The following is a 14,345-nucleotide window of genomic DNA, read 5'->3' on the forward strand; positions in this document are numbered from 1 at the left end:
AATTTCAGGGGTCATGTGATAGTTTAGATATTTCCCTGTATTGAGATGTTGTGACCAGGTCGGAACATTTTATTGCCGTGACTCAAGGGTGGATTCAGTTGAAATGTTTCGGTAAAATATTTCACTTTAATGAGATATGAAGGCAGAAATATTTCATTATCATCCTGTGCCTCATGCATGTTTATTTCTTCAAGTATTTCACTTAATGAGATGTGAGGGGAGATTGTTCACAGTCATGCCATGTTATAAAGTTCAGTACAATGAGATAATGATATGAGCTAACAAGAGCGTTTGCCTTTGAATGGAGGTTGCTTCCCCTCATTTAAACCATATGGTAAACATTTTTATTTTAGTGGAGCCCACTCTAATGATTAAATATGAAACAGCTATCAAATTGAAATGCTGCAACTTTAATTGTACATAAACATGGTCCTTGTTGCACCAATAGTCATAGTTGTCAAATTCACCTGCAGCTACAAGTACATCTCCTCCCTCGGCGTTATCACAATGCTATACATTTTTCAATATAAATCTTTCATACTTCTATATAAAATGGATTCATCAAGTCGTGCTATGAGGATCAATACTATAATTGAAGAATGTACTGGAGCTCCTTGCACAGCGTATAGATAGAACAGCTCGGTTATCTTAAGTATGTCATTCATTCCAAGGAAACGGCGGCTATTCTTTTATATTTTTTGGCACTCAATCGGTCATTCGTGCATACAGAAGCTGTAAAATAAATTTGAGATTAACTGTCGTATTTAGGGTACAGTAAGACCTTATTTTAACGCGATCAGGGAGGAAAGAATTTAGGCCATAATTCAAACACAAGAAAAGGTATTAAGATACAAATATAAACTGAGTTTCTAGAAGGACGAATTATTAATGAATAAATAAAAAATGGGCCTTGATATTTGAAGATGAGAAAAATTATTACGGACAATCATGTAAATGAGTCGTATGCCGTTTATGGTTAAAAATGTACACCGCGAATTTTGCAACTTCGGTTAAAATAGTAATAGGGCGTGATACAGAAACATTGTGCAGTGTGTTGCAGGGTGGTCTAATTAGATAACCCTCAAATTAGAGGCTAAAGCTTTTGCTTCCTATAGAGATCCAGCATACAACAAAATCAAAGAATGTAAACAGTGCGGACTGCGGAGTATGGCTTGGATGTTGGATATTGCTAATTTTCTCACTTGTTTTGTGAACTGCTGGTTTCCGATCTTATCGGCCAAAACAAAGGCTGTGTTTCTTCGATATTTTAATACACGGAATTAATTTGTACACAAATCCTACGCGTTTAACTTATTTAAGACTGGAAAGAATTTCAGTCAAAACTATAAAATTTTGGTCCTAATTTTGAAACCAAAAAAATTTGGTTTCATACCATCATCAATTAACTAATTAATTAGTCCAAATTATCAAATTTGAGTTCAGAAATTTTCATATTTGAAAATGGGACAGAAATTGGAAAATATGAATTTTCGTTTTGTTAAACTTTCTGCGATGCAATGAGCTTCTTCCAAACGAAATCAAACTTCTGGCACCTCAATCGTGTCATATTCCATTTATAGTTAACTGACTAATTGGTTGCGGGTGACAAATTCAGTAAAAACTGTAAAATTTCGGTCCTGGAAAGTTCATCCTCAAAAACTGAAAATGGGACAAAATAGGTATGGGACGATACGATTTTTCAATTTTCTTCGGGATTTTGACTTCCAGTACCTTAATTTGGTTTCAATTTAATTTGGTTGCAAATTTAATTTGGTTGCAAATTTAATTTGGTTGCAATTAACTGACTTATTTGTCTTTGGGCAAAGCGTTCGTCCAAATTGTCAAATTTGTGTTCAGAAATTTTCATATTTGAAAATGGGACAGAAATTGGAAAATATGAATATTCGTTTTGTTAAACTTTCTGCAGTGAGCTTCCTCCAAACGAAATCAAACTTCTAGCACCTCAATCGTGTCATATGCTATTTTTATTTAACTGACTAATTGGTTACGGGTGACAAATTCAGTCAAAACTGTAAAATTTCGGTCCTGAAAAATTCATCCTCAAAAACTGAAAATGGGACAGAATAGGTATGGCCATGGGACGATACGATTTTTCAATTTTCTTCGGGATTTTGACTTCCAGTACCTCAATTTGGTTTCATACCATCATCAATTAACTGGCTAATTGGTCTCTGGGCAAAAAGTCCGTCCAAATTGTCAAATTTGTGTACAGAAATTTTCATATTTGAAAATGGGACAGAAATTGGAAAATGTGAATATTCGTTTTGTTAAACTTTCTGCAGTGAGCTTCCTCCAAATTGTTGTGCAAATTTTCATATTTGAAATGGACAGAAATTGGAAAATTGAATATTCGTTTTGTTAAACTTTCTGCAGTGAGCTTCCTCCAAACGAAATCAAAATTCTAGCACCTCAATCGTGTCATATGCCATGTATAGTTAACTGACTAATTGGTCTCTGGGCAAAAATTCCGTCCAAATTGTCAAATTTCTGTTTAGAAATTATCATATTTGAAAATGGGACAAAGATTGGAAAATATGAATATTCGTTTTGTTAAACTTTCTGCAGTGAGCTTCCTCCAAACGAAATCAAATTTCTGGCACCTCGATCGAGAAGATCGAGTGTAGAGTGATTTAGCACGCTCGTAAATTACCTCATCGGTCATAATTATCACGGACTTTCACGCTGAAGACACTAAAATTAATGAAAATAATAAAGTCCGGTAATTATTAACTTCATTATTTCCATTAATGTTAGTGTGTGTCTCTACATAATATGCCGTCATATGCGTAGATATGTGTTTAGACTGCAGTAGCCGATTACTGTATAAGTTTATTAGCTTATTATTATACTAGGACAAATAAAATCACTCCTCAGTCACATTCTAGAGTTCAGAAAAAAGATTAAAAAACTTATTAAAAAATCACCACAAATGTTCACAAATATGTTTTGGACATTTTTGGGCGGTCATTAGCGTGAATGATTATGTCCATGAAAAATTTGGTACGTGAAAAACATGTCCGTGACAATCATGTCCGATAAAGTAATCTTATCGCTCGATTCGATTAGGAACAGTAGTTACCTGGGAACCCCAGGCTGCTTCGGCGGAATGACAGGTTGAGCGCCACCCAATAGGAACAGTAGTACACCAAATGTTTAGTCTTGGTTACAAAAAAGACGTCTTATCAGCGTCTCATTCATTTAACGAATTAACCCAAACAACTCTGGCCGAAAATACATTTTAAAATGTTACAAGAATTCACGAAGTTTCACTTTCGGTCATAACTCCAAAAATCGAAAATTTATCAGCAGGAACTGTTGTTGAAATTAAACTTTTGTTGATTCGATCAGGAACAGTAGTAACTTAAACCTAAATTATTCTTATGTGGATTCGGGATTCCGTCTTATCATTTAGGGCTATAAATACCGATATCACTTCATGTTCACTTCATTTCTTTACGAGAACAGCTTTTGTAGTAATCTTTAAATTTAATCGTTTGACTCACATCTTAAAATGACTACAGTCGAACCCATCACTGAAAAAGAAAAGCCGAACGATTCTCGTCAAGAAGAATTTGTCACGATCGAAGATGTTATCGACAAAACTGTGAAAAGACTGAACTTTAGGCTTGCTTTCATCTACTGTGCCGCACTCAGTACGGTTTTAAACGCAGGTGCTGTAACCGACATGACAGTGATGACTGGAAACATACCCTATAAAGATTGGACATGCTCTTCGAAAAAATGCACCTCTCTCTATGCAGCAGCTTCCGACAAAGAAACCTTCTTCTCTCAACAGACGATGTGCGACAATGACTTGATCGCTGGGATAGATTTTGATTGGGCCACAAAAAAGACGACTTTCACAACGGACTGGAATATCTACTGCAAGAACGAGGCGAAGTTGTCTACAATATCTGGAGTATATTTTTTTGGTGGAATCTTTGGACTGTTATGCTCAACTGGAATCTTCGATAGGATAGGTCGAAAAAAAGGAGCACTTATTGGAAGTGCAATTACCACACTGGCTACTGCAGCAAGCGGTGTTGCCCCCAACTACGAGGCCCTGCTCGTATTTAGGATAATGTCTGGGTTTGGCATGATGATCAGCTACACGGGATGTTACTGTTGGATCATTGAATTTGCCCCCACAAACCTCCGGAACATAGCAAGTGGCTTGTTCCCAATGGGCTGGTCTATAAGCTCTCTTATTTTTGCGCTTCTTGGGTACTTGGTTGACAAATGGCAGAATATTTACCTAGCTGCAGCTGGAATTTGCGCGTTTAGCACTATCATGTATATCGTAAATCCTCTTCCAGAATCCCCTAGGTTTCATTTGGTCCGAGTTGAGGAAAAGGAAGCAAAAAAATGTCTGTTGTCCTTTTTCCAGGCTACAGGCAACCGCTTCTGCTTTGAAGGTGTAAATCTAATTTACGAGAAAAGGGTGCAAAATTATTTCAAACAGGTCAGTGATTTTAAAAGATATCCGGCTATGCTAAAGAGGACTCTTCTTTGCATGCTCTGCTGGTTCTTCGTCGCAATCATAGGATTTGCATACACTTTTGGTTGGAGCAAAATTGGGAGCAATCTTTACACCAGCTACTTACTTGGTACGCTGGGAGGATCTATTGGGAACGTTTCTTCGATACCTACTTGCAAACTTCTTGGAAGAAAAGGAGCCACAATATTCTTTTTCGGAGGTATAGCCGCATTTAACTTCATAGCCATGGCACACGTGCAGTTTTCAGAGTCCTGGACGCTGGAATATGTTGCCAGTTTACTCGGCAGTATATCTGGATCAGCGGCGTTCGCCATGGTCTATTTGTACACAGGAGAGCTATCTCCGACCTCACACCGTGGCATGATAATGTGTTTGAGTTCCAGTAGTGCCAGGGTCGGCAGTTTCCTCGGACCCTATGTAAGTCTACTGTACGGAGTTAGTGATAGGAGGGTCCCCCTGGCTTTGTTCGCCGGTTTGGCTTTCTGTGGGTGTTTTGCTTCTTTCTTCCTGCCTGATACTACTGGAGTTGCTATTCCCGAAACCCCCAAAGATGTCAAAGATTAGAATTAGCTTGATGAAACCAAACGTTGTAAATTATGGTCAATGCTACTAAAGAAGATTAATGAAGACCAAAATCATTTTGTCAAAATGATTTAATGATTTTTATTAATTTATGTTGCAGGCCCTTTAAACTTTAATTCCGCAACCTTAAAACTAGAACTTGATCCTCAAAGATTTTATTTTATACAATTCTCGATCTTATTTTGCTATCAAAAATATTCGCTAAATTTTGATTATCTTTTTCATTATGTTTTTGCTGACTATAAAACTGGTTTTACTTTTGTCCCTTCGTCTTTTTTATAATCAAAAATATCAGCGAGTTTCTCTCTTGCGATTTCCTATGTGACTTGATCAAAAGTAACATGAGTGTCTACTTTAATCTTTGTAAACGGTGAAGTGTTTTTTATTTCATAGGAATTCAAACAAATTCATTGGCTAAAAATAAAAATAAAAACCACGTAGCCTTCTAAAAGATATTTCAAAGTGCTTTACAAATTCCTCTGACACAGCAAAGCATCTAACTGATACTAGTGTAGCCCAATATCTCAACACCACTCAATCAGCCATGAGTCAATCTCATCATATCTGACGAAGATGAGAAACTGTATAAAGGATGTAATCTCAAGAAAATATAGGTAAAAAGATGACAACAATGAGCTTATAGTTCACCTTATCTCCCTAACTTATCAGCTACTTATCTCACACGTGTGAGGTTACCCCCCACTTATCATTACTCTGACTAACTACTATTGCAGGATCAGGGATACACAACCAAACATCACAACCGGATCATGTGAAACAGAAGAGCCGCTAAAACTGTGATCTTCACCCCTATAAACACGGACCGTGCTCCTGATATCAATAATTCTCGGTTGCACATGGGGCCGTGACAAAGCTCACAGTAGCAGTTGATTCTCTGGGCTGGGTCTGGTAGCCCCTCCCTCTTGGTGTTGCATTTCTTCATACACATACCATACATCCCACTAAAGTCCTCATTCCAACAGCCCTGCAGAGGAATTAGGTTATGAAAATAGCCGTGACTAGCAGAAATCAAGCAGAGATAATGGGCTGCTAATTGATACAGGTTAGAAGTTATCACTCCATGATATATCGGCTATCATAAATCAGCGATCTGACATTAATTTCTATCATATCCTATCATGACAAATTGTTTTATGTGGTAAAGTTGAGACGTAAAGTCAGTGACAAACCTTTTCTATGTGGTAAAGTTGAGACGTAAAGTCAGTGAAGGTGAGACGGTAACACCCAGTACTAGACCAACAGATCTGTCGGGAGTTGTCTCTGCATTCCACATCTGTTGTACTGTTCCCTACCTTCCCTCTGCAGTAGGTACACAGTTCTGAAAATAAGGTATGTAGAATGGTCGCATTTTGCCAGCTGTTCTTACAATCCTATAGCTGAATGGAATCCCCCTTTTATTTTGTACAATTCTGTATATTTAACATTCATAAAGAAGTAGTAACTTAATAATTTAGTCTAGTGCCAGGGAAGTGACAAGCATTGTCGCATAAGACGGCAATGTGAGCAGTGTCGCCGAGAAGCGATTAGCGATGCCATGGTGATACCACATTCACTGCAGAGGCACATATTAGGTGCGGTAAGAAAATCGAAATTATGCGGTACCGCACCCGACTATAAAGGTAAAATGTGCGGTAAGGTGCGGTAAATGTTTACCAATTATGCGGCAAATGTGCGGCGATTTTTTCGAAATTTGTGCGGGAATTGTGCGGTTTTCTTTTGCATTTTCTCAAGGACTTTGGAAATTCTAAACGTATAACCGCCGCTCTTATCAAAAATAGGTCTGTTTATGTGTTACTGAGGGTGTAGTTCTTTACTAAGACCATGATTGAATCTATATTGAAATTCAGTTATCTGAGAACAGTGACTTGATCTGGTAGAGATCAGGAGACAGGTATTTGAAGACGCCTCTTGATAGAGTCGATCAGATCCCATGCGTGATCGCAAATATGTGACACGCTTGTTGGCATTGATCGTCAGTACTTGTGAACCATTTGATCCAAGATCCATTAAGCCCACTATTATAAAGCCAACGCTACAACGAATAGAGCTCATTACCCTTTACACCTACTTCTTCTATTATCACCTACTTTGGATCACGGAATGTTTTGCTGATGCAGGTATCTTCTGTTTCTTGTGTGGTGAGCTTGATGATGGGTCACTGTCTGTAGCTGTTCGTTTTAGGAAACGGTCCATGACGTTGTGATGTGATATAGAGTAATCAGATGATGTGGTGAAGTTACGAATGATAACTGATACACTATAATCGAAGTACGGTAACGACGAGGGTTCCATAACGGCCTGGGTCACGGTCCCGAAAGGGCCTGGGTCACGGTCCCAAAAGGGCCTGGGTCACGGTCCCGAAAGGGCCTGGGTAACGGTCCCGAAAGGGCCTGGGTCACGGTCCCGAAAGGGCCTGGGTCACGTGGTAACCGGGTCACGTGGCCTAGGCATGAGTTTCAAAAGGGCCTGGGTCACGGTCCCGAAAGGGCCTGGGTCAGGGTCCCGAAAGGGCATGGGTCACGTGGTAACTGGGTCACGTGGCCTAGGTATGAGTTCCAAAAGGGCCTGGGTCACGTGGTAACTGGGTCACGTGGCCTAGGTATGAGTTCCAAAAGGGCCTGGGTCACGGTCCCGAAAGGGCCTGGGTCAGGGTCCCGAAAGGGCCTGGGTCAGGGTCCCGAAAGGGCCTGAGTCAGGGTCCCGAAAGGGCCTGGGTCACGTGGTAACTGGGTCACGTGGCCTAGGTATGAGTTTCAAAAGGGTCACGGTCCCGAAAGGGCCTGGGTCACGGTCCCAAAAGGGCCTGGGTCACGGTCCCGAAAGGGCCTGGGTAACGGTCCCGAAAGGGCCTGGGTCACGGTCCCGAAAGGGCCTGGGTCACGTGGTAACCGGGTCACGTGGCCTAGGCATGAGTTTCAAAAGGGCCTGGGTCACGGTCCCGAAAGGGCCTGGGTCAGGGTCCCGAAAGGGCATGGGTCACGTGGTAACTGGGTCACGTGGCCTAGGTATGAGTTCCAAAAGGGCCCGACTTTTGACATATTTTGGTTTTTACACTCGAAAATCTTAACGCGAAAATTTCAAAATTATGCGAAATTACGCGGAAAATGCTAGATTATGCGGAAATATGCAGAAAATTACAAAATGTGCGGAAAACAAAAAATTATGCGGAAACGTGCGGAAAACGGTAAATTGTGCGATCCCGCACCCATCGCACCTAATATGTGCCTTTGTAATAACCACATTGCCATAGTATGGCCACAGTATTGCCTTATAGTGCCACAACGGTGCCGGGGCAGTGCTATAACAACAGTACCATGCAGCTGCGGTTATACAGGGATAGTGATGAAAAACCGCCAACTTAACAGAATTGTTGATCCTAAGCTCTTTGGAGAAGTATCCTTTCCCTATCATTCTATCATTGTAAGTTTATAAACTACAAACCTCCCCGCCGAACTACGTTACAAGATCGCCGGTGATCTAATATTTGAAACAGATATTTATTGGATCATCCGTAAACCCTCTCGGCTATCATTAAGTCTGGGCTATGAGTATGAGCGCAAATGACTTATCGGGGAGATGTCTGATTCTTGTCACTTAACAATCTTTTGACATACAACTTTCGATTAATATTTATGGGCGGCCGGGCGTGGAACTTTTATCAGACTTTAACTTATACGGCAAAAATGTATCAATATTCTATAGGTATCTATATTATATAGGAAGTGGTAATATTATGGTGATTGATAAAAGATTTGGGTGGTTTGCCTATATCGGCTGTCATAAATCTTAACCATGAACAGCATGCGCTAATAAAGTAACAATTTTAATAGGGAACGCGTCTACGAAATCTTGCCACGTATATTTTGACGACATTTTCGATTGATTAGTTTTAATAGTTATGATGACAGAAAAAGGGAAGTACTTATACGGTGATATCAGGGCTCGATATTTTCAATCGGAAGTGGTAACAGAGGAACATTATTTAGTCCTGACAGCTCGAGGTCCCGACATGGGAAATTTAATTTTGATTGGAGTGAGAAGTCTGTCAATATCGTTATTATCAACTGCCATGTTATAGAAGTAAAGGACTTCCTGTATTTAATGATGAAGCCAACATATTCATATCTTAAATTCTATAAACGAATCCAGGAATAAAAATGTTTGGGTTACAACTAGTCATGGTGCTTGTAGGGTTTTCAGCTTTATTCTTTAGATCGGATTTGTTTTAGTTATCCTACAGCCATCGACCACAAGGTATACGGCCTTAAAGTTTCCTGTTTAGTTTTGACAGGAAACAGTTAGCACCGAAAAAAGAGGCCGGAAAACTTTGGGTGGATCAAAACGTTTTGCGTTAAAAAACAAAAAACATACGAGTACGACTTCGAGTTTAAATCAATATCATGATTCAACATAAATTGTAACTCGAATTTGCCACAATTGTTGGTTGCTCAATATATGACATTTCCTCAATGCATTTAAGTCTGCAAGTAAACTGTTTCGGGGCCGAAACAAGTTAGAAAACACTAGTTTACCCTTATTGGATTGGGCAAATTTTCATTTTTGTTAATCACCCGACGGCTGGAATTTCATCAAATACTGGCTATTTAGTTTTCGTGCGTCAACTTGACATCATTCAGGCGCGACGATGAAGTATTTAATAAATATTTAAGAGAGGTGTTAAGTAAAGCTTAAACACCTCTCAAATTAATATCAAAGTTAGTCTGATATCGGAATTAAATAGCTAACATCTCCTAACTATAACATATAATATCTCCTAACTATAACTGTATAAGTTTCCTAGCGATATAGATCAGATCCTAGTGATATAGATCAGATCCTAGTGATATAGATCAGATACTAGTGATATAGATCAGATCCTAGCGATATAGATCAGATCCTAGTGATATAGATCAGATACTAGTGATATAGATCAGATACTAGTGATATAGATCAGATCCTAGTGATATAGATCAGATCCTAGTGATATAGATCAGATACTAGTGATATAGATCAGATACTAGTGATATAGATCAGATACTAGTGATATAGATCAGATCCTAGTGATATAGATCAGATCCTAGTGATATAGATCAGATCCTAGTGATATAGATCAGATACTAGTGATATAGATCAGATACTAGTGATATAGATCAGATCCTAGTGATATAGATCAGATCCTAGTGATATAGATCAGATCCTAGTGATATAGATCAGATACTAGTGATATAGATCAGATACTAGTGATATAGATCAGATACTAGTGATATAGATCAGATACTAGTGATATAGATCAGATACTAGTGATATAGATCAGATACTAGTGATATAGATCAGATCCTAGTGATATAGATCAGATACTAGTGATATAGATCAGATACTAGTGATATAGATCAGATACTAGTGATATAGATCAGATCCTAGTGATATAGATCAGATACTAGTGATATAGATCAGATCCTAGTGATATAGATCAGATACTAGTGATATAGATCAGATCCTAGTGATATAGATCAGATACTAGTGATATAGATCAGATACTAGTGATATAGATCAGATACTAGTGATATAGATCAGATACTAGTGATATAGATCAGATCCTAGTGATATAGATCAGATACTAGTGATATAGATCAGATACTAGTGATATAGATCAGATACTAGTGATATAGATCAGATACTAGTGATATAGATCAGATCCTAGTGATATAGATCAGATACTAGTGATATAGATCAGATACTAGTGATATAGATCAGATACTAGTGATATAGATCAGATACTAGTGATATAGATCAGATACTAGTGATATAGATCAGATACTAGTGATATAGATCAGATACTAGTGATATAGATCAGATACTAGTGATATAGATCAGATACTAGTGATATAGATCAGATACTAGTGATATAGATCAGATACTAGCGATATAGATCAGATCCTAGTGATATAGATCAGATACTAGTGATATAGATCAGATACTAGTGATATAGATCAGATACTAGTGATATAGATCAGATCCTAGTGATATAGATCAGATACTAGTGATATAGATCAGATACTAGTGATATAGATCAGATACTAGTGATATAGATCAGATACTAGTGATATAGATCAGATACTAGTGATATAGATCAGATACTAGTGATATAGATCAGATACTAGTGATATAGATCAGATACTAGTGATATAGATCAGATACTAGCGATATAGATCAGATCCTAGTGATATAGATCAGATACTAGTGATATAGATCAGATACTAGTGATATAGATCAGATACTAGTGATATAGATCAGATACTAGTGATATAGATCAGATCCTAGTGATATAGATCAGATACTAGTGATATAGATCAGATCTGATCATTTTCTCAAGTCTACTGAGAAAGTGTTGTGGCGGGAGTTAAAAACTAAAGACTAATTATAGAATCTCATGTGTACAAACTAGACCGCTACAACAGTCACCAGGCCGAGATTCAGGCAAAAGGATGGTTTTGCTTCAGTTTTGCTGTTGAGGTTGGGGCAGATGGGGTTGTATTACTAACAGTTTAGAGGGTGCCGCAGATTTGTTTCAGAAGAATTAGTGAAAATCTGAATGAACCAGTAAAGTTATCTCGCCGCAGGCGCAAGTTTCGAGTTCTAACATGCATCAAGTTCTAACATGTATCCTTATAGTAATGAGAATCTCGGATCAGATGGTGGTCTATTCGAGGAGAGTCAGAGGGTTGATAAAGAGGGAAGCAGGGAGTGATTGATAACTCGGAAGGGAGTGTTTTGGCTCTATCACACGTTGTTGCTTTTAAACCTCAATTTCGTGTGAAGGTCTACTCTAATGAAACAACGTAATAAAGAAACATTGTGTAAATACTAAGAGCAGTGATCGGTACCCACCTAAATTGTCCTGATCGTTATTGTACCGAGTTTGCTCTTTAACGTTAACAGCCTCAAGTGCCTTAGCACGTGACCCTTCTACAACTGAGTAGTTGCTGAGCAGCTTCTCCGTGTCCACTATGAAGAAGTAGTCACTCCTGGGGGAGTGAGGGGATTTACAGTCGAAAGTATGGGGTTATTAGTGACAACTCCATATTATTAGTGACAACTCCATATTATTAGTGACAACTCCATATTATTAGTGACAACTCCATATTATTAGTGACAACTCCATATTATTAGTGACAACTCCATATTATTAGCGACAACTCCATATTATTAGTGACAACTCCATATTATTAGTGACAAGTCCATATTATTAGTGACAACTCCATATTATTAGTGACAACTCCATATTATTAGTGACAACTCCATATTATTAGTGACAACTCCATATTATTAGTGACTACTCCATATTATTAGTGACTACTCCATATTATTAGTGACAACTCCATGTTATTAGCGATAACTCCATATTCGATGAAACCGAATATAATTCTTCATCGTGGCCACAACTCCCTACAACCATAATTTTTGGAATTTAAGTTGGTGAGATTTACATTTTTCATTGCATGTCACTTGTCAGTACTAGATTCGTCCGGGATAGTGAAGTTGTTTTAATAATTACAAATCCCGGACTGAAGACTATTACAGAGGGAACTAACGTTGGAATCTCTGTAGGATCCTCGTCAGGACGGTTTATGTCACCCCCTCCCCCTGCACCCTTCCGTCCTGCTTGTACTACTGATCTCTGTATCCCTGTCAGATGGTCATTATTTGTCAGTTATCCAACTTATAGCTGGTATTATTCGTTATATATCTTATGTTTTTCATCTTTCTGTCGAATTCAATTTAAAATTTAAATTAGATTTAATCGAATTGTTTGATACCGAAATAATTATTTATCGAAAATGACAAAAATCTAATATTATCTACTATTGATGAACAAAATACCGAATATAAGGAGTAATATCTGGAGAAGAAGAGGCCGCTTCACAAACGTCATCCTTTTCAGTAAACTTGCCAACTTCCGCCAATCAACATTTAGCTGAAAGAGCTGCTAGGAATTTTAAAAAGATTAGAATTAAAAGTCGCCAAAGAAATTAAAGGAAATTACTGTTATCAATTCGTTTATAATATCAATGGGTTAATCTTCGGTTTTTAACGAACAGACATCAGATAGCTCGATGGAGTAATGTTGTCACAAAATTGTGTGACGAGTCCTCCGCCTTAGAGAAAATAAAATAACACTTTTAAGAAACAGAATAATAATTAAAGAAAATATAAATTTGGGTCAGTTCAGGAAAGTCGTAATTATAGAATTATGAAGCTGCCACGAACATCAGCAGCTGCACCATTCTCAGCCGACTAATATTTATACCGTACTATTTATAACTTTATAACAAATTTTAAAATACATCATGAATATAATTGCTTAATTAATGGAATTTTACGTGTCGGTATATTTTTGGCAGACTGTTTTGCAGGTGTTAATCATGTTGTGTACAAGATCTTCACAGCAATAAAAAACATTAATAAAAGTGGTAACTAATTGTTAATCATCAATCAATCATTATTATGACAGAAAGAGTGCACACTATATTTGGGCTTCTCGCTATGAATGTCAGCGCACTTTTGGCTGAAGTAGGATTCCGACCACAATTTTACATGATTATAAAACCAACCTAAAAAGTAAAATTGACCACAAACTAAACCCGATCTTAATTCTTCCAAAACCCGACCTCATTTTTACCAAAACTCTGTGTCGGTGTTCGGCAGGACACCTTGTCGGAACCCTGAAGACCAGACACCGGAAGTTACTAACACAACACGTCTCCTGTTTTTAATTTTAGCAGTTTCAGACGTCAATTGTATTCAACAATTTTCCTTTCCCGGTCATTTTTATACCCCGACAAGGTTATATACCACAGGACACCTTGTCCGAACCTCATAGACCTAACTAACACTCACCACAGGACACCATGTCGGAACCCCAGAGACCTAACTAAGACTCACCACAGGACACCTTGTCGGAACCCCATAGACCTAACTAACACTCACCACAGGACACCTTGTCGAAACCCAAGAGACCTAACTAAGACTCACCACAGGACACCTTGTCGGAACCCCAGAGACCTAACTAACACTCACCGCAGGACACCTTGTCGGAACCCCAGAGACCTAACTAAGACTCACCACAGGACACCTTGTCGGAACCCCAGAGACCTAACTAACACTCACCACAGGACACCTTGTCGTAACCCCAGAGACCTAACTAACACTCACCACAGGACAC

At 38.4% G+C, this 14,345-nt stretch overlaps 2 protein-coding genes across 2 annotated transcripts; one reads left to right on the forward strand and one right to left on the reverse strand.

Moving 5' to 3' along the window:
* Positions 1 to 3,532: 3,532 nt before the first annotated feature.
* On the forward strand, positions 3,533 to 5,083 carry LOC134821434 (solute carrier family 22 member 7-like). Its single transcript, XM_063832175.1, has one exon. It carries the CDS (start codon positions 3,533 to 3,535, stop codon positions 5,081 to 5,083), a length of 1,551 nt encoding a protein of 516 aa, XP_063688245.1.
* Positions 5,084 to 5,612: 529 nt separating this feature from the next.
* On the reverse strand, positions 5,613 to 13,105 carry LOC134821168 (uncharacterized). Its single transcript, XM_063831838.1, has 5 exons — positions 13,004 to 13,105; positions 12,715 to 12,808; positions 12,011 to 12,147; positions 6,292 to 6,440; positions 5,613 to 6,086 (listed from the first exon to the last, which is right to left on the reverse strand). Exons 1-5 carry the CDS (start codon positions 13,053 to 13,055, stop codon positions 5,859 to 5,861), a joined length of 660 nt encoding a protein of 219 aa, XP_063687908.1. The 5' UTR covers positions 13,056 to 13,105; the 3' UTR covers positions 5,613 to 5,858.
* Positions 13,106 to 14,345: the final 1,240 nt, after the last annotated feature.

The sequence above is a fragment of the Bolinopsis microptera genome, chromosome 9 (assembly GCF_026151205.1).
Source record: "Bolinopsis microptera isolate Bmic1 chromosome 9, MBARI_Bmic_1.0, whole genome shotgun sequence".
NCBI lineage: Eukaryota > Metazoa > Ctenophora > Tentaculata > Lobata > Bolinopsidae > Bolinopsis > Bolinopsis microptera.

Excerpts from the sequence above, each read along its gene's own strand:
- LOC134821168 (XM_063831838.1), bottom strand. The coding sequence starts at position 13,055 with ATGACGTTTGTGAAGCGGCCTCTTCTTCTCCAGATATTACTCCTTATA. Across the intron at positions 12,809-13,003 it reads GATATTACTCCTTATATTCG|GGATACAGAGATCAGTAGTA; the intron begins GTATTTTGTTCA and ends ACCATCTGACAG. Across the intron at positions 6,441-12,010 it reads TAACGATCAGGACAATTTAG|AACTGTGTACCTACTGCAGA; the intron begins GTGGGTACCGAT and ends CCTTATTTTCAG.
- LOC134821434 (XM_063832175.1), top strand. The coding sequence starts at position 3,533 with ATGACTACAGTCGAACCCATCACTGAAAAAGAAAAGCCGAACGATTCT.